The sequence below is a fragment of the Artemia sp. Qi Xiang Cuo genome, chromosome 2 (assembly GCF_049724085.1).
Source record: "Artemia sp. Qi Xiang Cuo chromosome 2, ASM4972408v1, whole genome shotgun sequence".
Classification (NCBI taxonomy): Eukaryota; Metazoa; Arthropoda; class Branchiopoda; order Anostraca; family Artemiidae; genus Artemia; species Artemia sp. Qi Xiang Cuo.
This window is the reverse complement of record NC_142795.1, coordinates 89556142-89581362: the sequence shown is the minus strand read 5'-3', so window position 1 is coordinate 89581362 and position 25221 is coordinate 89556142. Positions and strand designations below refer to the sequence as shown.

At 36.8% G+C, this 25221-nt stretch overlaps 1 protein-coding gene across 1 annotated transcript in view; it reads left to right on the top strand.

The window, feature by feature from the left end:
• Positions 1–25221, top strand: part of LOC148955773 (galactose-3-O-sulfotransferase 2-like) — a 47851-nt gene that overhangs the window by 5463 nt on the left and 17167 nt on the right. The window contains exon 2 of the mRNA XM_089108338.1: positions 23893–24084. Coding sequence (XP_088964464.1) covers positions 23893–24084 — 192 coding nt within the window. The remainder of the gene's footprint in view (positions 1–23892; positions 24085–25221) is intronic.

The window sequence follows — 25221 nt, the reverse complement described above, 5'->3', positions numbered from 1 at the left end:
ATTGCCTATAAATTGAGCCCTCTCTTAAGTTTATACAAGCATCCCTTCCATAAGAAGCACATATGCCCCCAGGAAATAACTTATAACCCTTGCCCCTGAAGACTGTGGGGGGACTGTCCTGCTCAAATATATAATTACCAGAACTTTCAACTATGTTAAACAAAATGGCTATATCAAAATTTTAATTGGACGTTTTTTGGAATGGTGAGCGTGGAAGGGTGTCAGTTGCCTTAGAATCACTTTTGACTATTAAAAAGGGAACTAGTCATTTAAATTTTCTAATCGAATGAGCCCTTTCTGAAGTTTCTACGACAACGTCTTCTATACGAAACCTTATATGCCCCCAGGGCATGACTTACAACCTTTGCCATGAGGACTGTGGGGAGTTGTCATCCTCAAAGACCTAATTTCTAGAACTAAAAACTACGTTTAATAAAATGGCTATCTCAAAATTTTCATTGGATTTGTTTGGGGGAAAGGTAGGCGTAAGAGGGCGGTTAGTTGCCCTCCGATTACTTTCGACTACTAAAAAGGGCAATCGCCCTTTGAATTTCCAATCGAATGAGCCTTTTTTGAAGTTTCTACGACAACGCCTTCTATAAAAACATTATATGCCCCCAGGGTATAACTTAAAACCCTTGCCTCTAGGGTTGTGAGGGAGTGTCCTCCTCAAAAACATATTATATATCTGGAAATCAACTATGCTGAACAAAATGGCTATCTCTAAATTTTGATTGGATGTGTTTGGGGGAATAACGGGCGTGGAGGCGGGCTAGTTGCCCTCCGATCACTTTCGACTAATAAAAAGGCCACTAGCCCTGTGAATTTCTAATCGAATGAGCTTTTTTTTAAATTTCTACGACAATGCCTTCTATAAAAACCTTATATGCGTCCAGGGCATAACCTAAAACCCTTGCCCTGAGGGTTGTGGGGGAGTGCCCTCCTCAAAAACATTTTCTATCTGGAAATCGACTACGCTGAACAAAATGGATATCTAAAAATTTTGATTGGATGTGTTTGGGAGAATGATGGGCGTGGGGGGGCTTGTTGCCCTCCAATTACTTTCGACTATTAAAAAGGGCACTAGAACTCTCGAGTTCCAATCGAATGAGCCCCTTTTGAAGTTTCTACGACGACCCCTTCCATATGAAGTGCCTCTGGGAAACAAAAATAATAAATAATATAACATTGGAGGCGTATGCCGTAGGGCCTTTACTATAGGCAACGCAATAGCGTTGTTTCTGAAAAGTAACGTTGCATGTGCTTAATTTTTATTTTAAGCCTTTAAAAGTGCAAATAGAGGATGGGCTTGTCAAACAGTTCATGGTAACGAACTGTAAGTAAGGTGCGACTCGGCTCAATAGTAGTCGAAATTCTAAAAAGCGGAATTCTAATATTAATAGATACATCCAAAGATTAGCTTACTATGCTGATTCCAAATATATATGATTCATCAAGTTTAGTGTTACCCATCAAAAATTACGAGCCTTAGAAAATTTGCCTCATTTTTGAAAAAGGGGAAAACACCCTCTAAAATTATTGTAGAGGTTTCAAGCTCCTATATACAAAGATGTGGAATTTTGTTATTTTCGCCAGAAGACAGATCATGGATGTGTGTTTATTTGTTTTTTGTTTTTTGTTCCAGGGATTATCTTATTGAAATAACGGTCCTAGAAGATCGGGAGGGGGGGTATTCGAATGGAAACTAAAAGTTCTAGTGCCCTTTTTAAGTGACAAAAAGATTGGAGGGCAACTGGCCCCCCTCCCACGCCCATTTATTTCCCAGAAGTATCTGATCAAAATTTTGACTTACCCATTTTGCTCAGTATAGTTGAAAGATCAAATAAGAACAACTTTAGAGGTAAAATGACCCCCCACAGTCAGTGGGGAGAGGCCTGTAAGTTTAAAAATTTGTCCAATCTTTACGTATTGTATTTGTTATTAGGAAGTATACAGACATTTCAGGGGGAGAGGGATTTTGTGCTTGGAGTGGGTTTCCATTGGGAGAATCTTCCTTGGGAGGGAAATTTATGAGGGGGGTGGATTTTCTACGAAAATTTTACAGTTCGGGACTTTGACAGAATTCCTGGTAAAATTCTACTTTGGCTACTTTTGGTTATCTTGGAAAGGGGTTAGGTTGGGAAAATGAAACTTTCAGGGATTGGTTTACAGGTGAAAGTATGTCCCGGCAAGGTATTTTGAAATATCTACCTCCACTCCTTCTCTTTCTAGAGGGTCCTGAAATTTACCTTTATGACAGGTAAAATCTATAATAATCTTTAGCCTACCTGCTGAAATTTTGAAAAAACAAAATTTTACCTTAATTTTCAGTTATCAGTTTCTTTTTCTCTGACTTCAGTTCTGAAAATTCAATTCCTGTTATTTGAGTAGAATTTTAAGGCATATCAATATCTTTTTTCAAAATTTAGGAAATGCATTTGCATATCTTTAAAACCTTATAAATTGGGATTGAGCAAAGTTGTAAAACTGAAAACAATTTTGTTGCACTTTATTTAAGCAGAAGATCTATTTTGCAAGGTTTCACTTTCATAACAGACATATTTTTAAAAGTCATCAAAGGTCAGGACCCTCTAGAGGGAGAAGGAGCGGAGGTCGGTACTTCAAAATACCTTCCCAGGACATACTGTAGCCCGTAGACCCATCCCTGAAAGTTTAATTTTCCTAACCTAACCAAGGAGCAACATTAAAAGTCAAAATGAACAGAAACTGTTCAGTATGTGAAGGGTTGTCCCTCCTCGATACTTTGCTCTTCCCGCTAAGGTTTGACTGTTTGCCCCAATTTTTTTAAGAATGGCTACTGAAACACAGGGGCCGTTGAATTAGAAAAGGAAGCTTTTTTAAAAGTGTAAAAGCTTTAGCGTAAAGAGCAAGGTATTGAGGAGGGGGTAACCCTTCATATACGGAATAACTTCTGTTCGTTTTGAGTTTTATTGTTGCTCCTTACTTTCTGTTAAAAAACTTGATTTTTTTATTCAATCAGTAAAAGGAATGGTGACCTTTCCTGAAAGAGCCACAATAAAATACGTGATTTAACTGAAAATCTGGATCAGGTGTATATGTAGGTAAGCCTTTAGATTTGACCCCCCCCTCCATGGGCGCCACCAAGGAGGAGACCAAGGGAAACCGAGCAGAGTAGGAGAAAATATGGGAAAATGTGTGTTTGCCCATGGTTGGCTTCCTGCCAGTAGGTTTTGATCCTTAATAGAGGCAATATGAGTTCTAATTTGTGACTGAATGACCTCTTTCCAGTTTTCCACAAAAAAAAAAAATTATACGACTTGGTTGGAGTAAAAAAACAAATTGAGTTCTTCACAGTAACGAATGATAAGTAAATAGAGACCCTTATCAATAACAAAACCATAAGAACCTAAACATTGATAACACTAAATAAAAGAATAAGTTCTTCGTTCCAAATTAAATAAGAAAAAACAAGTTTTTTGAACTGAAAATAAGGAACAACATTAAAACTCAAAACGAATAGATATTTTTCCGTTTATTAAGGGATAGCCCCCCTATCAATACCTTTCTCTGCACGCTAAAGTTGTTAGCACTTTTAAAAAGCTTCCTATTCTAATTAAATGCTCCTTGTGTTTCAGGAGTCGTTCTTAAAAAATTGGAACAAACAGTTAAACCTTGGCGTAAAAAGCAAGGTTTTGAGGAGAGGGCGACCCCTTCATATACGGAATAATTTCTGGGTCGTTTTGAGTTTTAATTTTACTCCGTACTTTCAGTTAAAAAAAATCTTGTTTTTTTATTTGATTTCTTTTTGTTTTCCCAATAATGCTCACCCTCCATGAAAAATCCTCTTCCTCCTCGTGAAATTCCTCCGTGGAAATTTTCTTAAACATAAAATACATCCCCCCCCCGTAAAATTCCTTCCAGACAATTCTATCATCGCTGAAATTCCCCCCCCCCTCTCCGTAAAATTTCTTGCAGAAGATTCAGCCTGAAAAATTCTCCTTAGCATGCTTTCATTTGAAAATAAATTTAAGTTCTAATCGTTTTTTTTTAACTCTGAAAATCCCCCCTTCCGTGGAAATTATTTCCTGGAAATCCGAACATGCTGGAAATTTTCCCCGGAACATCTCCACATGCAAAATTGAATAGACAAAGACAAATAAAAAGAACTTTGCATAGGAACTCTGTCCAATTCCCCTAGTGTAAAATTTACCCTGTAAATTTCATCCACGGAAATGTCCCTCCAAACAGAAAACCATCCCCGAGAAAACCAACTCCAAGCACAAACTCCCCCCCCCCCCGAAATATGTCTTTAGACCTCCCAATAACAAATACTACACGTAAACAATGGCCACATTTTATAGTTTTAAAGACTAATCTCCAGGGACTGGGGGGATCATGTTACCACAAAAAGCATATATTTGAAACTTTTTAACTATGATAAACAAAACTGCTATCTTAAAATTTTGATTGGAAGATTTTGGGGAAAAGGGGGCATAGGAGGAGGGTTAGTTGCCATCCTATCTTTTCGGTCACTTAAAACGGGCAGAAGATCTTTTAATTTCCGTTCGAATTAATCCTTTTCTGACATTCTAGGGCTAAAATTATCAAATCGATCAAATTGAGCATGCCTGAGTTACCACAAGCCGATATCTGAAGCCATTATAATAAGAAATGTTTAATGTTATAATAAGAAATATCTTCCTCCAGAATTGATGTGTGTTTTTGTGTTTTATTATTATTGCTATTATTATTATCATTGTCATTATTACTATTATTATTATTATTATTACTATTATTATTATTATTATTATTATTATTATTATTATTATTATTATTATTATTATTATTATTATTATTATTATTATTATTATTATTATTATTATTATTATTATTATTATTATTATTATTGAAAAAGCTTTAATTTTTATAGTTATGATGTATAAGCCGTCATATATCGATTTTGGTATTCCAAATTAAATTAAAAATATTAATGTTACTCTTATGATTAACATTCAACACTTACAGCTTTTCTCAATAACTTGATTTTCTAATTTGATTTTAATAATCTTAGTTTCAATACTTTACTCTGATCAAACTACTTAGAAAATGCATTACTTTTTATAATTACAGAGCTTGAAGGTGCTAAATATATCAGTGTTTTAAAATTCAAAATATTGATATTGTTCAATAATGTATGTCTAACACTTCCGCACTTCTCAATAGAACTGAATGCTATGAGTTCCTATCTTATTTTTCATATGCAGGCTGTTGTTTCGTGCATTTTGTAATTACTTTTTTCATTTTTACATATTTTTACTTTACTTAACATACTTTTTTTCATTGCCTTTCAAAAAATGTTTGTCTCCAAGCTTTGGTTACCCATCAAAGAAAGACAGAGAGTGTTGCATTAACAAAAGTATTGGGTTCATAAAACTATACCATTTCGTGAAATGTAACAAAACCAAATACAAAAAAAAAATCAACTAGAAGTAAGGAGCAACATCATAGCTTAAAGCGAATATAAATTATTCTGTAAGGAATAAATTATTCTTAAAGAATTTGGACAAAAGTCAAACTTCAGAGTAAAGAGCATGCAGTTAAGGAGGAGACCATCCCCCTGATATAAAGAATAATATCTGTTCATTTTAGGTTTCAAAGCTGCTCCTTACTTTCAGGATTATTAGTTTAACATACATATACTGATATTTATTCCTTAAAGTCTTAATAATTTTGATTTATTAAAGTAAAAACATTTTAAAATGTATTTTGTTTTCGGTAAAGTGCAAATTATGTTCTGTTTGTGAAGACATGGGGGTTGTCATCCTTGCTCATGTTAATTTCTGCTTTTTTTGTGTTTCACTCTATTATTGAATGTAATTTCTGTTCGTTTTAGGGGTTACATTTTCTTATGGTGATTTATGGTAGTTTTGGAATATTGGAAGAATATTTGACTTTACTTCTGTTCATTTTTGTTTAATGAACCTCTTTACTTTTCTTTAATAACTTAGTTTGTGGAAAAGCTTTTGAAATTAATTTATGTTTGTTTTTTATTGACATACCATTTTTCATGGAAAAAAATAAAGCTTTATTTATTTTCGTCTTTTCTCTATAAGAATCCACATTCACCCCCCCCCCCCTGAAAATTCCCTGAAAATTTTACCTTCATACCCTTAGGCATAGTTGTAATAGCAGTCAGTTGTAGTAATAGTAGTAATGGCACTAGTACTAGTAGCAGCAGTAGCATTAACATTTTGTATTTTGGTCAGTTGAACAGTTGAACATCCCAACGTCCAAGTAATGGCAGGTATATGTTGCCTTTTAGTCCCCTCATGATTCCCCAAACGTAGCCGTTTCAAAAATGTTGCTGATACGCCTGTGTCAGCAATCTGTATTAGCAATAGCACACACTATGTTTTGATTTAGTTCAACTGTCTCCTCTACGTTTCCTCAGATGTTCATAACAATATCCGCAATTTTGGTAGTACCCGCTACTGAAGCAGTAGTTTTAGCGGTAGTAGTGGTAGTAGTAGTAGTAGTAGTAGTAGTAGTAGTAATAGTAGAAGTAGGAGTATTAGTATTAGTAGTAGTAATAGTAGTAGTAGTATTAGTAGTAGAAATAGTAGTAGTAGTATTAGTAGTAGTATTAGTAGTAGTAGTGGTAGCAGTAGTAGTAGTGGTAGTCGCAGCAGTAGCAGTAGTAGCGTGCAAATATTGCCTTTTTGGTCAATGATCATTTTGGTCAAATTTGGTCAATTTGGTCAAATATTAACTATTGCCCTGACCATTTCCTGAAAGTTATAAATTAATGTACTCAAATATTCCTGAGTTGCGGTCTTTTCACAGCCCGTAAGCACATATCATGTTTTACTTAGTTCAACACTTCCCTAAACATCATGTTTGCAGCAGTAGCTGCAACCTAGTAAAGAGCGAACCACGGCGCATAGTAGCTAAAAGTTAAAAATCGCGGTTTGAAAAAAAAATGTCTACTGAAAAAAAAATGTATGAAAGGGGCTGTCCCCTCCTCAACGCCTCGCTCCCTCAACGCCAACGCCTCGTTACGCTAAATTTGTGTTGTTTTAAAAAATAGAGTTGTGAGAAAGAGTCAAACTTTAGCGTAAAGAGCGAGGTGTAGAGGAGGGGACAGCCCCTTTCAGATACAGAATAATTTCTATTCGCTTTAAGTTTTAATGTCGCTCCTTACTTTCAGTTTAAAAAAACATATTTTTTTTATTTAATTTCTGAACGTTTTTGAATTAATGCAGGTTTTGATTTTGGCTCACCGGCCATGAATAATTAAAACGAAATTTGCATATTAATTTTACTTGTTTTGGTTAAATGGCTTACTTGAAAGTTGTTTAATTTTATTCAAGAACGTTTTTATTAGTAACGTAACTTACGAATTAACTTACGTAACGAACTTCTATATTCATATTTTTTTAATACATATATAAGGGGGTTCACCCCCTAGTCAATACGTTGCTCTTTACGCTGAAGTTCGAATTTTGTTCCGATTCCTTAAAAATTACCCCTTAATCACAAAGGCCGTTAATTATAATAAATAGGTCTTATGAAAGTATTTTGCCATTGGAAGAGTATAAATCAATTTAAAACTCACTTCAGATCGTTTCTTTGCTGACTGTCCATGTCTGGCAAAAAGACACTTTTAACGAAAATCATTCAAAACCGTGATAAAATGCTTTTAGAAAATCCGAAATATATCTATTATTGCTATAGTATATGGCGAGAATCTTATGATAAAGTAAGGAAGATTGATCCAAGCATAAAATTCATAGAAGACCTTGACGTGTTTATGGTGTTGCAGCATAATCGTGGTTGATTATTGACGATTTAGCTGAATCTGTTGAAGAAAGGTCTCGGGAAATGTTACAACTGCTTAATTTCCGGTCCAATCACGAAAATATTTCTGTAACTATTGTTCTCCATAATCTTTTTCATCAGAGTAAATGCATGAGAACACTTGCATGGAATTGTACCTACTATATCATCTATAGAGTTGTTCGCAATTCAAGTTCTCTTATAACTCTAAAAAAACAAATCTACTCTGGCGAATCTAAATTTTTGCTTTCCGCATACAATCAAGCAACTAATACACCTTATTATTACATATTATTAGACCTGAAGCAAAACACACCCGAAGAGTTACGTGTAGTCACAGATATTTTTGATAATGAAATCACACTATATCTACCTGTGAATAGTAAAAAAGTTCATTAGTCGCAATCATAACATTGAGGAAGCTACATGAACATCGGCATTTAATTTCTGTACTAGCCAATTCAAAACCACGACTTAAAAAAGCAATTCTCAAGCATGGTGTTGTTAAGGAATTTATTAATCTCTTGTCGGAACTTGGTTTAAATTTAACGGAGGGTAATGTTCAGCTGTCAGATCGTGTTAAGCAACAGACAAGGCAACATCGATCTCTTGTACGTGCTCTAGCTTCCAAAAAGAAAGCAAAGTGTAAAAGAAAACGTCTTAATCAAGCGGGTGGTAATTTCTTTTCAGTGTTACTACCGATAATCACCGGACTTGTAAAGACTATTCTCTAGAAATAGCTAAACCCTAATGATTGACACCAATGAACTTGCTTTTTCACCCAAAGAGCACTTTGAACATAATCTTGACAAATTTATTAACAATGAAACAACTCCTGATGATGAAAAATTAGTTTTACTTCAAAATGCCCTTGGACGAGTCAACAAACATAGGCCTTATCTTGAAAAAACACTCAAAGTCAATGTCATTGATCAACCTTCTGAAAACGGTGAAACACCGAAAAAGAAAGAGTTATTAACAAGTGTTGTAGACTTGCTGCCTTAATCCTATCGTGAACAAATTAAAAGACTCTTGACGTATCTCGCTGAAAAATGAACAAATTGATGACAAAACGAATGAAGTTATAATCCCGGGCAAGCCTTACAATTTAATTGATTTATTATATGATTGCAAATCGTAAAAGAGTCAAATCCTTTGAAGGGCATTTATATAACTTTTTTAAGTCGCTATATTTTCCTAAAAGTCTTATCGGCAATAAGCAAATTCTAAAGAAACTAAAAGAACATAGTCCATGAAAGGTAGAACACGATTTTAAATCTTTCTTGGAAAGCACAACTAGTGGTGATTTGACACCGGTAACTAGACAAAAGTGAAGACGTATCGATACAACCGTTAGTATACAAAAGGGTAGCGGACGGTTACGATCAAAATGGATCAAATTTCGAAAGGTGTTTATGAAAATATCGGAGAGCTAGTAAGTTTAAGCTCTCCAACTACACTTTCCAAAGTCACTGGTGTTGACACTAAAAGTGTACAAGACTATCTACAAAGGGAAACTAGTTATACTCTTCCTCGAAATCATAGGGTTTATGGTAAACACTATCGAAAAACTAAAGCCTTTTACCCTCGACATATATTACAAGCAGATCTTTTGTCTCTACACGCGATTCAAAGACGTTATAATAAGTCGTACAAGTATATTTTACTTGCAATAAGTGTTTTAGTCGCTATGCATATGCAGTTCCATTGCAGTCAAACCGAGGTAATTAAGTTGCTAAAGCCCATGAATCCATCTTTGAACAAGATTCATATAAAAAAATTCAAACAGACCGTGGAAGTGAATTTGTTAATCCTCATGTAAAGAAAATTTTATTGAAATATAATGCAATACTCTACCATAGTCATAGTCCTATAAAAGCGGCATTGGCAGAACGTTTAATACGAACCATTCGACTTTTAATTTCAAGATATTTTATATTGAAAAATACAGCTGCATTTATTCATGGTTTAGATAAAATTATGCAAATATACAACGAACGTCCTCATCGATCCTTGTTCAATGCTAGTCCTCGGGAAGTTCATTATACTGGCAACACACATTTCCTTAAACAATATTCTAATGAAAAGACAGGAAAGAAAAAATTCAATGTTGGTGATACTGTTCAAATCAATCGTACAAGAAATATTTTTGAAAAGTGACATTATTTGTGGCCTTTTGAACTTTTTAAAGTGTCAAAAATCCAAGATACCAAATCTATAACATATCGACTTCGTGATATGAAAGATGAAGAGACTCTTGGTGGTTTTTACTATTATGAATTACAAAAAGTTAAAAACACTGGAATGTATCAAATTGAAAAGGCATTAACGACTCGTACACATAAGGGCAAGAAACACTTGGTTGTTCGTTGGCTAAGATACAACTCTGATTTTGATTCTTGGATACCCGCTGAAGACGTTCATGATGTCTAAAGGTTTTTATGTGACATTCATGTCCAATGTTTCCTATCCTCTTTATGAGGATTTGAATAAGACTAGCGATTTTTGGAGTAAACGTTCCCCGGCCATTAAATTTGAGGGAAGGTATGAAGTTGCTCTTGTCGATTGTATTCTTAAAAATACATATGATATCCTAAGAAAGGATCGTACACATGATATTAAAATACGACCTTTTGAATTCAGTAATGAAGGTGATATGGCAACTTTTAACTCTATTGATTACCCTATTGCTACCATACCCTACAGGGAATACAATAATATGTATGAGTTGTGTCATGCAATCAACAAAAAAAATTTCCGCTCGTAAAAACGGTGTCTTTCAATTCAATTATTCGACGGAATAAAGGAGAATTTATATTGCCAATGCATTTGAGAATGAAAGAATTTTCCTCACTGAGAATTTACGTGAGGTTCTCGGTTTTAAAAATCGTATTATTAAGACAGAAAATTTCACTGGCAATGACCATGTTATCTACGCAGAGTATCCACCTACTTTCTCCTTGGACTGTTGTATATTTCTTTATACATCCTTTGTCGAGAGACCATGAGGTGGTAATATCGGTATCCCCTTCCTATGAGTTCTTGAACGAAAAATATCTACTTACCAGATTCACCGCTACAATATAAAGCAAGTTAAACATGTTCCAGTCAGCACTTTGTATTTAGAGCTCTATCACTTAATATTAAGAAGCGAATTGGGTGATCCTCTCGCAATAACAAAAGGTTTGGCTGTAATTGTATGTCATTTTCTACCCATTCAGAGCAATGACTAATAGAACTCAGTTTGTATGTCCTGATATTGATTGCTATGTTGCTACTGTTGGACCACGCCAGTTGGGACATGGAATGGACTATTATAGGGATCGTTCTTCAATGTCCAGGTACGGTCTCGACAGTTGGTTTGCTAAGCTTTTTCGCTCTTTACTAATCTTGGCAAAAAAATATATTGACCTGGTTGCAATGGTTTTTGCATTCTCTATATTAAATCACCAAATTTCTAGGAAGGGTATTCAAGAATGTGTTTCACAAATTCTCATTTCGAGCACGTGAACCCCCGGCGAGCGACTAAAACAACGGGGAAAAGGTTTAAAAAAGAAGAGAAAGACCTCATCACTCATCAGTCTCAAGCCAGCTTGGAAACGTCAAACATCAAAGAAAGTAAAAAGATCCAAAAAGGATTTTTTTTCCTAAGATGGCACGCTTACGACATAAAGATTATCGGCCTTTAGTCACTTCATCTCCAAATATTTTCTACGTTGAAATGTAGATGTCAGATTAAATCATGAAGACTATAAGCAATTTTATCCTTAACAGCCGCTCTCTGAAAATGTCAATTTTCAAATTTATTCTAATGAAGACTACTTTATCGATTTGAATTTGACATTTATAGATTTAAATGTCATTGTAAAAAAAATCGAACAATGAAAAATCAAGTGCCGCCGAGGGGTTATCCTACGAAAATTGTGTACTACATGATTTGTTTCGACAAATAAGCGTCTATATAAACGGAACATTGGTGAGCACAAGCAATAATCTTTCAAATTATGCAAGTTATATACAATTCATGTTGATGACACCAATGTCACATAAGCAGTTGAGAGGTATGACTATTGGATATGAATATAAAACAAATACTGATATTAGTATTATTCTTAGAGAGGCGACAACTAAAGATTTATATTTAGTCGGGAAACTAAATCATGAGATATTTTATATACTCAATAGCTGCCTCCTAATGTAAAGATTGGTATAAAACTACAACTCGTGCCGTCCAATTATATTATACGAAAAGTAATGAACGCTGCACCTGATGTAACAGTCTCTCTCACCTCGGCAGTACTTCATGTACGAAAACAACAAGTTAGTGGCTTTGGCGATTGAAAAATTAAGAGCCAGTGGTAACAATATCATATTATTCGTGCCTCATGCAATCACAAATCAACGCCATATTGCTGAGGGCAAGTGTCCTTTTACTAACTCATCATTTATCAAATTCAAAATTTCTTCAAAATTGGCATTCGCTTTTGAAAAAAGTGCTAGCGCTGTTGGATCATGGACAGATTCCCCGCGTAAATTTGAATTATTTGGACTTTCATCGCTTGTATGTAAAGTAAATTGAATCCCACTCTAAAATTTATTCTTTGATAAATCCTATAGGACCCTCTACGAATTGACAATGCGATCCCTAGATCAAGATTCTCAATTATTCAAAAATGGTATAAGTGAAGAAATGTTTCCGAAGACGCATGGCGTTATTGTATTATATTTATCTGGCACTCAAGATATGAGTATTGTCCGGACGGGAAATATACGGATAGAGTGTACCTTTGCTAAACCATTTGAGGAAAGCATCGCATTAATCTCGCTAAATCAATTTGAAACCTATTGGGAAATAACTCCTGACGGCAGTGTTTTATTAGACTTGGCACCATGAACACGGAACAAATAATCGATGTATTTAATATGGACCTCTACATGTCCCAATATAGATCCTGCTTCATACCTTCAGATTTCCTGGAGCATATTAAACATGTTGACAATACCCTTATTATTAATAATAGCAGTCCGTCGAATGTAAAGACAAGGCATTGGTTATGTATCTTTCAAACAAGAAGCAATATAGAATCTTTTGATCCGCATGGCTTGCCATATACATTCTTCACACCTCATATTAAAAAATTTCTAGAGCAGAGCGGAAAATCTATTATTCAAAATCGGAAGCGGGTACAAGATTTATCAACAAAAATCTGTGGTTTTATGCCCAATAATATTTTATTTTTTTAAGTCGTGGACATACTTACATGGAATTTATGAAGATTTATGGCGACTACCCTCGATTGAACGACTTTCTAGTTGAAAATACTCTTTCTTATCTTTATAATATAAATTTCGGTACCCTAAAACTGAAATACTTTATAAATGTATGTAAATTTGTTTATTAATTTTTGTGTATTTATAAATTAGTTTATTAGTTTGTACAAAACACTGTGTCCTTTAGATTTCTTCTTCTACGTGTAGGTAATCAGCCAAAACGATAAGTGGTGGTAGCTCTTCGAGATTCAACTTGTATTCGTCTTGACGTGCAAAGTCAGGGTAAAATTTTCTACAATATAGGGTAACTTCATTTTTTTAAATCTCTTTGTAAAGTCAATAATACTACTCTGGTTCATATGATAAAATTCACGTGTTTCAATTTGCTTATTTGAAGCGATGTCACATACAGCTTTCTCATATGAAAAATCACTTTCTGTAACAGCCAAATAAAAGTCTGTAGGTTTATAATCATAATATCCAGTATCTTCACAGCGATGTCGTAAAAACCACTCTTTTATTATTCCAGCAATTGAAGCGTAGACTTGGTTCTTCTTCCAAAAATAATTTAAAGCCACGACGATACCAGTCTCTTAAAAATAACTGAACTCACGTTTAAGGTTTTTCGCAATCAGGCCAGGATAAGTATTTTCCCATTGATCACACTTATCATAGTGACAATTGGAGCATAAGAATCCTCTATTATGAGGCTCACAGATCTCTTCAAGACAATAGTTACAGTCTTTATTTTGCACAGCATATCCTCTATGCAATTTACATGGATTGCATAATTTACACTTTTCATTATACTCATCAGCAAAAGTACAATTCTTGCAGATTGACGAGCTGCCCAATGTATACAAGCATAATAAGGATGTGTAAAACATTTTTCGATGTTGACTGGTCCACTTTCAAAAACAAACTGACTTTCATACAACATCTCCTAAGTGCGTTACAAATGGCCGTCTATAAACCACAATGTCATTTTGTTTTGTCTCAATCAATATAACTATAAATTGAGTATAAGCCTGGGGACCACGACGACAAAATTTCATACAATAGTCCAAAGAAGGGGAATCGGTTCCCATTATATCGTTAAGTATTTCTCGAGAAGTTTTCTTTGAAGAGATAATTCCATAAAGTCATCATCTAAAATTAACCACTTTTCCAATTTTACTAGATTACGCATGATTTTCTGTTTTTCAAATCATCACTCTCACCGTCAAAAACAGACTGTTTTCTATAAATTGTTCTCTTCAATATATTTCGCCAGTGCATTTAATCCATCTTGTAGTCTCTGTATATGCGCTATATTCACCTTAGCCGCAAAGCACAATTGTTCATCCGACTTGAATTTGCTTAATGCTATAACATATCTATTATAGATCTTGTCCCATTCTAAGGTTGGTTGAGAGTCCCTTGTAGTTTCTACCGCCACCTAAGGGACTCTAGGTCCCGTTTCATCAACACTTTTAATATTCAATAGTGTATAAGCATCCATGTTGACTGCTCCACTTCCAGAAAGAAACTGATCCTCGATCAATAGTTTCAACCACCTGGGAACGTGTCTAGACATGTTTTTGCCTAGTAACATAGATAAGGGGGTGCCACCTGACCTTGCCATGGGCGGGAATGACATCTAGAAGCAGGTGACCGTATTGTACAGGTATGTCGCGTGACGTCAGAGGGCATGTTGCAGAAATACTATGGGGAAAACAAAGGGGGGTGTGCCATAGAAAAAAAACTGACCTTTGAACTCTTGCCAAGGGCAAGAATATCGCCTAGAAACAGGTGTAAGGGGATAGGAATTCCACTTGCCATGGGCCGATAGAAATCCCATGTTAATATGCTATTGAGCCGGTGGAAAATCTGCTTTTTGGCTGGTATAATCAATTGAGGGGGTTCTACTGGTGTTATCAACCCTGAAGGCCTTGCTATACGGTGTTTTGACTATTTTGAACAAATTACATATCTCAAAATTTCTATCGGATGCATTTGGCGAAAAGATAATCAGGGGGGCTAGTTGCCCTCCGATGAATGTTGACTCTTAAAAAGGGTACTAGAACTTCTGATTACCAACTGAATGACCCCCTTCCAAAGCTTATACGACCATTCCTTCCATAAAGACCTTATTTGTTAATAATAGGCATCTAGCATAACTTATAGCCCTTGTCCTGAAGACTGTGGCTGGGGGGGGTTTTCATTCCCAAGCACCTAATTACTAGGCCTTTCAACTATGCTGGGCAAAATGACTAACTCAAATTTTGATTGTATGTGTCTGGGGAAATGATGGGTGCGGGGGGATGGTTGTCCTCCAATCACTTTTGACACTTAAAAGGGGCTTTAGAACTTTCAATCTTCAATCATATTAGCTCTTTTCGAGGTTTCTACGACAACTCCTTCTATATGAAGTGCCTTGATAGGAAAAACAAAATGATATAGGGCCCTCTTTACTTAGGCAGCGCAACGATAAGCCTATGATAAACATTCGCCACAACTTGTTGGAGTCTACTGCATAATGAGCAAATCCAAGAATCACTTTGGTAAGATAACTTCAGGTGCCCAGACATATGACTTCTCACAAAGTCAGAGACATAGTAAATTGCTTTGTGAGATAGAGGGGAGTGAAGGATGTGACAGCGCCTTCCAAACAAAAAGGTGATTTTGGGCATAGATTATTTTTGTGAACTTGACACTGTAATAAACAAGAATAATGTTATTTTATTTCTCAGTCGACACCCTTTGCATATGTAATTACTAGGGGCCTCTTTGACAAAAGAGGCCCCTCCCTGCTTAACGCCTGGATTTAGCCCTAACATATATACAAAAATACGCTGATCCTAGTGTTTTATATTTTATTTTTTACCTTTTTCTAATCAGCAACTGGTTCATAGCACTGAATAACGCCAAAAAAAATAATATATAAACAAATGAAAAAAAAACAGTTATCCTTAGTGCATAATCTCAGACTATATCAATTTTTAGGGGGGAGCGCAATTATGAAGATAGTGCACATTATATTTTGAAAAAGTGTTGAATGGAGGATCGATGAGTGTTATTGTTTAGTTATTATTTGCTCTTTACTAAGTGTCCGGGGATGGGACAGTTTATTTTTAAGTGCAGAGGTAAATAATACGACATCGAACTTTACAGTCCCTAATAGCGGTGGTGATCTCTTTTTCATGGCTCTTCAGCCAAGAAGTACAATAGGGGGCTAGGGGTCAGTCATCCTGTGCTTTCGCACTTTCTTCCTGTTTACCTTCCCCAGATTTCTCTAGGTACACATTTAGAGCTGGTGTGACTCTGGCTGAGATTAATACATGGTATTGGGATGTTAAAAAAGGTAAAATAATAAACAGGTAAGTACACCATCGGAATTCCCATTACCAAACACCCTAGTCAGCAAACTTGCATGGGTACCGCCGGTGTGTCCTAACTGTTTTTTTGTTTTGTTTTTTTGTTCTTCTTTTCATATTTTTTCTTCACTGCACGGGGTACTGGAATGTTATTTGGAGTTTTTTAAGGGCTCATTTGAAAGGAGATTAAAATATCTAATAGCTCTTATTATTAACTAAGCATAATAACCGAAATTGTGTGCAATTTTTTTTTACAAAACCTGAATTTGCGTATAGGAGATTATGTTACAGTGATGAAATTAAGGAGTGATATTTAAACTTTGAGCTAGTAGAAATTATTCGGTATATGAGGGGGACTGTTCCATCATCAACCAACTTCTGTACGCTAACGTTTTATAGGGCCTTGAAAGTACTTCTATTTCCAATTCAGTGACCCTTGTGTTAGAGCCGTCGTTCTTAAAGATTTGAGGCAAAAAGTCAAGCTTTAGTCCCTAAACTATCTTAAACCCAGCAAGTAAGTAGACAACACCCCTATCAAAAATCCCATGACAGCCCTGGCGAAATTCCCATGACAGCCCTGGTAAAATTCCCTTGACAGCCCCTGGCAAGATTCCCACCCCTCGCAAGATTCCCATTTTTGGCAAGAGTTCAGTGTCTTTGAAAAGAGTTCAATGGTTTGATTAGGTCAGGTGTTTGTCTATGACGCACCCCTTTGTTTTTCTGTGGCAGCCCTCTGACGTCACAACAACCCTGGCAAAATTCTCATGACCATTCCCTTTGTTTTTCTATGACATGCCCTCTTATGTCATATGACACACACCCGTTTCAAGCGCATGTTATACCACGTGACACACGATCGCCTTTAAAGGGTCAGATAAGTGGAGCTACCAACCCCTCAAGCCGTCACACCTACGCAATGCAGTTACCGGTTCTATTAAAGGAAACACAGTTGCCAAGACTCCCTGACACACCCCTCTGAACTCCAATGACGTCATACGACTTACCCCATTTCAAACAGACATATATGTACTTTGCGACAGGAACCCATGAGGGAATCCTCGCTTGTGACGTAATGACAACTCACAACTTACGTAATTATTGTGCAACACTGTCACGTAATACTTTTTTTCACCCGAGGCCCCCAAAGCGTTTTTTTATTAACTTAATGGCGGTACACACTTTATGTAAGGTCAGCGCATCTTACGCGTGGACAGCGCATCCATCACTGCCAGATAATACCATTTTGACATTTTTCACCCAAAAGCCTAAGGACATTTTCTTTTTTTGCCATTTGATTTTTTCGCTCGAAATACATGATATTTTTTCTTTTTCTAGAGTTCTTGACCCCACCAGGACTCGAAAGGTCATTCTTTTCCAATGGTACAGCACCTCAAGCAAGTCTTCCATCAAACTATTTGTAATATTTGTTATCAGAAACCACATTCAAAGAATAACCTATTGCGCCACAGCTAAGATTCCAGATTTCTTGGCATTCATTAGAATGATGCGTTACCCTCCCAATTTGATACACCATAGGAGACATTTCCTCTCAAGATATTAATAACGATAAAACGAAAATGTATCGTTTCTTTACGTGGGTTATTAGATTTAACACTATCACGACAATACGCAGGAGGAATAAGGTTGATATTAGATGCGAATTTAAGACATGTTAAGAGCTTTTAAGGAAAATATTCATTTCTTTTAGTACCTGTTATATTTCCACCTCTTCCATGTGAAAAATTCCTTAATGTATCCACCCTAAATTTTAAGCTGTAGTTCATCCCACAATTACATTACACTACTCCCCCCCCCCACCCCTTACAAGACATCATCTCCACCAAGACATTTTTCAGTCTTTTCCTATTAAAAGTTATGTCTTTAAACCCCGCGATTCAATTTTTTTGCAACCCAAGCCAATCATAATGCCCTACAAAACACTCCACGCCGCCATGGCATTTCACTCATGTGACACCACCCCCACCCTCTGGGTGACCTGATATTAGTGATATATTTAAACTATATTAAGAGGTTTTATTGAAAGACTTTTAACGAAATGTACCGTTTCATTGAGTATTGTTAGATTTCACTCCCCCTCCAGTGATGAATTCATTTAACACCTCCCACCTTATCTTTAAGCTCTAGAGTATAGTAGTCAATGACAATGCATGCCACCTTGGTAAATTACGGATGATATTAAAAACACCCATAACATCGCTACTTCTCCCCCAAAACATCTTTCAGGCATTTCCTAATAAACAAAACTGCCTTTGAATCCCATGATTCAAGGTTTTTGCAACACAAACCTATCATGATACCCACACAAAACACTCTGCACCACCATGGCATCACCCCCCGCCATCACCATACGGCATCAGACCCCCTCCCCCCCCCGGAAGACCTAGTATTTGTGGTATATTAAAACCATATTAAGAGGTATTATTGAAAGACTTTTAAAGGAACACCTTTTTTTTTCATTGAGATAAATTTATGAAAATTTAAAAATATCCTAGCAATAGATTCCACCCTTTATCTAGCAATCATTTTCAGAGGGCGCCTTGATAATAAATGCAATTTTTAGACATTATTGTAGCTTATAAAACAGTTAAATATATAAACAATAACATGTGTAATTTAAAGAAAGATGAGTTGAGAGGACTCTGGGGTAGGGGAGGCGTCTGTGGAGGGAGGAGCCCTGTTTTTCCGTCACCAGCTCAGATCTACCTTTTATCTAGTCATTTAGGTTTATTTTATTTTTTTTGTTGCGCAAACCGGTAGTTTTCGAGTGCTTTCTAAATGTTTTCCTTATTTTTTTTTTTGGAAGATTCCCTTGATTTCCGTGACCAAGTCTAATATGAATGACGCTAGTGTATTTTGCTAGCTAGACTAGAAGGACCCCATGGGGCTCCAGCACGGCACACACACACGCATTTTCCGTATTAACGGTGATGTATATCTTAAGCAAAGATACCTAATGGGAGAGCTTAGAAGGGTATCATCTTGCGAAAAGGGTAGATACCAAAACCATTAAAAAGTATACTTATGGCCCAGAGTGGGATGGCGCTACGAAACTGTTTTCATAGTAGCACCAACCCTCCACATGACACCATTCCTCACCCCTAGGACACTCTCAACCTTTTCACCCCGAAAATAAGCCAAGATATCCCATTAAACACTATATTTTTGAAAACAGAGAAGCTCTCCTTTTCTTGACTAGTGTTTGATACTCTAAGCATTTCACCTCACAATGTTACATTATTACTGCCCCTGTGACATACCTATTTCATTGCCCCATCTCCCCCAAAACACTTTTCAGACATTTCTTGTTAAAAGTTTTACTTCAAGTCATTCATTAGGGTTTTCGCAGGCAATTCACGCCACAGTACCACACTATAACTACTCTCTAGAATCCCTAAGACACCTTTATCATAATTCTAAGCGTCTTCTAACGTTTGAAACACACAAACACACGCACACACACAAAAAACACACACAAAACGCACGCACACACGCATACACACACACACACACACAAACATAGACACACACACACACACGCAGACACACACACAGGCACACACACACAGAGACACACCCACACACACACACACACACGTAGAAGATAGAAAAAGCTTTACTTCGATTCTGTAATTCCACCGGAGTTGATAGCGTACCCTAAAATAGTGGAAACAAGACACAGTAATGCAATAAAATATTTTTTTGGAAACAATATCATCATAAAAAATGATCATCTCAAATCTGCTCATACAATACTTCATCGTGTTTTCTAATGAGATGTCAAACATTCCCATTTTTCCGGAGAGGGAGGGGAGTATACACATCTTCTAGAAACTTAGTCATACACTTTAGTCTCAATAATGCCGGCTTCATAAACTACATCTGTGGTAAGCCCATGAAGATAAAAGTAACGCTTGCTGATGCTTCGTTTTTTTCTCATTCATCTTTAACCCCTCTTGATGATATTACCCATCAGCAGCCTTCTTATTTTACTTGCACTTTTATTGTCTATTATAACAATATTTTTGCATAGCTCACAGTTTTGACACTTGGATATATTATGACTTATGACATGATTACAACAATATGTATGTCTTCTTCTTGTATTCTTTTGAATGGTAATACCTAAAAGATGATAATATGATTTATCAAGAGGTAACGTGTTACCAGAAGTATAAGCAAGAAAATGACCTTTGTTGTCGACTAAAAGCTTTAGAATAGCATTCTCTTTGAGCACTATCATCTCTGGAAATGATACTCTCGCATATCCACCATTTTCATGGTAGACATTCTTGGGTACTCCGAAGGAATTTAACTTCTTAGTGTCGTGACAGCGCACGCATACATTTCCAATAAGATCGTCATTAAAACTTGTTTCATAGTTCAAATACTTCTCTCTGCTAGTATTCAATGCTACGATAACTTTATTATGTGGGAAGGCTTTATTGGAATACTTCCCCATAACATTTTTCAGGATAATATTAGTGTCGTTTCCATGGAGTTTGTTTTTCATCAAGTCATTTTTAAATTCCGTAAAGATAACGTATGCTAATGCTTCTTTTATTTTACTTGAAGTTTCATTGTCTATTAGGACATTATTTTTGCTTAGATCGCAGTTTTCACATCTTGATATGATATGGTTTCTTATAATGATAGAAGAGTAGGCTTTTCTTCTTCCTCTATTCTTTCGTAAGCTAATACTTGAAAGATGACGATAGGATTTATCAAGCAATAATGTGTTACCAGGACTACAAGCATGAAGTTACCCTTCGTTATCAACTAAAAGCTTTAGACTAGTATTCTCTTTGAGCACTAACATCTCTGGAAACGTCACTCTTGCATAACCACCATCAGTAATAATGAACTTCTTCGGTCTTACAAAGGAATTTAACTCCTTAGTGTTATCCCAGCACACGCATATAGTTCCGATTAGATCACCACTAACACTTGTTTCCTAACTCAGGTATTTCTTATTATCGGCATTCAGTGCGACAATAACTTTAGGGGTGATCTTATTGGAAATGTGTGCGTGCGCTCTTCCATGGGAAAAACTCCCATGGAAGAGGTTAAAATATAACAGGTACTAAAAGAAGTGGATATTTTCCTTAAAAGCTCTTAATATGTCTTAAATTTGCAGCTAATATCAACCTTATTCCTCCGATATTGCATGCTAGAGGGGGGGGGGCGCATTGTCGTGATAGTGTGAAATCTAATCACCCATGTAAAGAAACGATACATTTTCGTTTTATCGTTATTGATATCTTGAGAGCAAATGTCTCCTGGGGTATATCAAATTGGGAGAGTAACGCATCATTCCAACGAGTGCCAAAAAATGGGGGATCTTAGCTGTCAAGCAATAGGTTATTTTTAGAATATGGTTTTAGATACAAAATACTAGAAATTATTTTATGGACGTCTTTCTTGGGGTGCTGTACCATTGGAAGGGAATGGACCTTTCGAGTCCTGACGGGGTCAAGAACTCTAGTAAAAGAAAAAATATGAAGCGTGCTTCGAGCAAAAACTGAAATGCCGAAAAAAAAGAAAATGTCTTTAGGCTTTTGGGCGAAGAATGTCAAAATGGTACTATCTGGGAGTAATGGAGGCACCCTCCATGTGTTATGATACGGTGATCTTAGATTAAGTTCATGCTACCGTTAAGTTAGTGAAAAAAAAACGCTTTGGGGGTTTTGGATGAAAAAAAGTATTTTGTGACAAGGTTGCACAATAATTGCGTAATTTGTGAGCTGTCATTACGTTAAACTCGGAGGATTCCCTCATGGGTTCCTGTCACAAAGTACACATCTGTCCGTTTGAAACGGGGTAAGTCGTTTGTCGTCATTGGAGTTCAGAGGGGTGTGTCGTGGAGTCTTGGCAACTGTGTTCCCTTTAATAGAACTGGTAACCACATTAAGTAGGTGTGACGGCTTGAGTGGCTGGTAGCTCCACTTATCTGATCCTTTAAAGGCGAGGGTGTGTCAAGTGGTATAACATGCGCTTGAAACGGGGGGTGTCATATGACGTCAGAGGGTATGTCATAGAAAAACAAAGGCGGTTGTCATGGGAATTTTGCTAGGGTTGTTGTGACGTCAGAGGGCTGTCACAGAAAAACAAAGAGGTGTGCCATAGAAAAATACCTGACCTAGCCGAACCATTGAACACCTGGCAAGGACATTGAACTCTTGCAAAAAATGGGAATTTTGCCAGGGATGGAATCTTGCCAGGGGCTGTCGTGGGAATTTTACCAGGGCTGTCATGAGATTTATAATAGGGGTGTTGTGACGTTAGAGGGCTGTCATAGGAAAAGGGGTAGGGCTGTCATAGAAACCTCAGGGCCCCCACTACTCAAGTAAGGTTGGACTTGAGGTATGAGGTGTTAAACCCCTTCCCATACAACACCTGCCCAGACTTTACCCAAGTATAATAAGACTTATTGATTGGCTAGTTTTGATGAACTGCAAAAGAAATATCATTTGAATCCCAACATAGTCTTTTCTTTTGGTACAATTATAGCTTTTTGGCACAACTAAGTATTAATAATGAGGCTTTATAATTGGCTGGGCTTAGCTCAAACTCAAATAAAAATATCGTTAAAAGCTCAAATAAAAGCTCATTAAAAATCTCAAACAAATTGAACCTCAGTTCTGGCTCATAATAGCTTTAGAATTTGACCAAAGCTTATTGTAAATGTCCAACTTTACCTAAATCCCGAGTTTTGCTAAATCTCTGTGTGATTGAAGCTTCAGCCATTCGGTTACCTTGCTAGTGATAGCTTTAACAAACAGAGCCTAATTCACGTCATCAAAACTGGCTTGTCTATTTTACATGATTTCGTCACATTTATAGACTATTCAGGCTTAGTTATCTTATAATCGAACCCTTAACGAAAGTACGCGCTTCATCGGTCCCAGTATAAGGTCAAAAAATTCAAAGATTCAAAAATTCATTGAATAAAAATAGCTGTCGTAGTTACGGCTGACACCGCCACTAAATTATGCTACCCTTTACGACAATATGTATGTATATACACTAAGTGCGATTAATAACACTAGTAAAAAAAAAGGAACGAATGAATTGCTGAGACGATTTGTCCTGCAGCGTACTGGTTCCAGCTTATTCATGTGGCGTGTGTTTCTGTTGACTGTGGCGGCGGGGGTAGTTGGGATCGGTGTTTATCACTCGAAAGAACGGAGTGCCCAAACTTGCACATTAGCTGACACCTTCGTCCTTTAAGTGTTGGGATTTGTAGAGCTGCGAGGGCTGAATTATAAGTAACATATGAGATGATGTAGCGCTGAATAGCTGCTTCGCAACCATGCCTAGTTTAGCTTACTAATGCTAGTGTTCCCAGTTTCTTGCACTGGCGTTGTAAGTAATCAAAACAAATACTTACTAGTTGGCCGAATCTGTTATTCAGATTTTTTATTTTCAGAGAAAACTTTAATATCGTTCCTAAGGACATTGATTCCAAAGAATTTTCTGCACCGGTGGTACAAGAACATAAAAGCAGAAGATATGCACAGGCTTATGAACGTCCCCGCTATCATCCAAGAAGAAAAATCGGCTATCTAAGGCATCATGGACTTCCAAACAACGGAGAAAATATTGTCAGAGTCCTTTACAAGTGAGTGCAAAATGTTCTTTATAAATACCATCTTCTCTCTGGATTAACTGCTCTTTCAAGGGAGGAAACACAACTATCAGTTGACTTTTATTGCGCAGAAATTGGCCATGCCCTTCGCTATGCTGAAAAAGCTGCCGTCCCTCTAAGTAGACCCCGTGGTCTGAAAATCCAGAGTTAGTGGAGACCCATTCTAAGTCTTTGGCTTCAACTTTGGGTTTCTTGTGGATGACCCCGTACGGGGGTAGTCAATTCACTCCACCATCTCACAGAAAAAAACTTCGTGAAGGAGAACAAAGCTCACCGAAAAAATATGATTGATATCGACTCTACACGGGCCAAAATTAATCCTTCTCTCTTTTGGCGTTTTCTGTCCTCTAAAAGCGATGAGTCTTTATCCGCATCTGCAATCCCTGATTCTGAATGGTACGCATATTATGGGTCAGAACTTTTGCCTCCTGACCCAGCCCTCAACGAAAGATACGAAGCTGAGTTGGACGACTTCTTAGATAGTTGTCCTCGGAGTGATTATTTTGTAACGGAGGGAGCTGTATGTAGGGCCATCTCTCACCTAAAACCTAAACAATCTTTTGGGATTGACGGGATCAGTGCACTCCATCTAAAAAGTGGTGGGCACGCTCTCATTAGTCATGTAACCCTCCTAATGCAGATTATCCTCATTCAGGGTTCCCAACCCCTTTCTCAATTGGAGATCTTACGCCAGTTCCTAAAAAAGGAAAAGTTACCATGCAATGCTCTTTACGTTCAATCATAGTTGCTACCGCTCTCTGAAAGTTATTTGAACTTTTATTCGTATATGAGTTTGGAAAACTGTGTTGTAGTCCACCAAGACAGTTCGGTTTTCAACTCGGCATTGGTTGTGCGGACGCACTCCATGTTGTTGCATATGCACTCCTGGATGCACACAAATCAGGAGAAAGTCTAGCGATCGGGGGCTTAGACCTGCAGAGAGCGTTTGATTCATTGATTCATGCACGTATGTTGCTAAACTCAGCTAAAAGAGGAGTGAACTCAAATATCATCCGGGCTTTCCGTGATATTTATTCTCACCTTCGCGTGCGACTCAAGCTCCCTCCCGATAAAGGCCTTCCGCCAGCCCCACGGTCAGCTTTGATACCA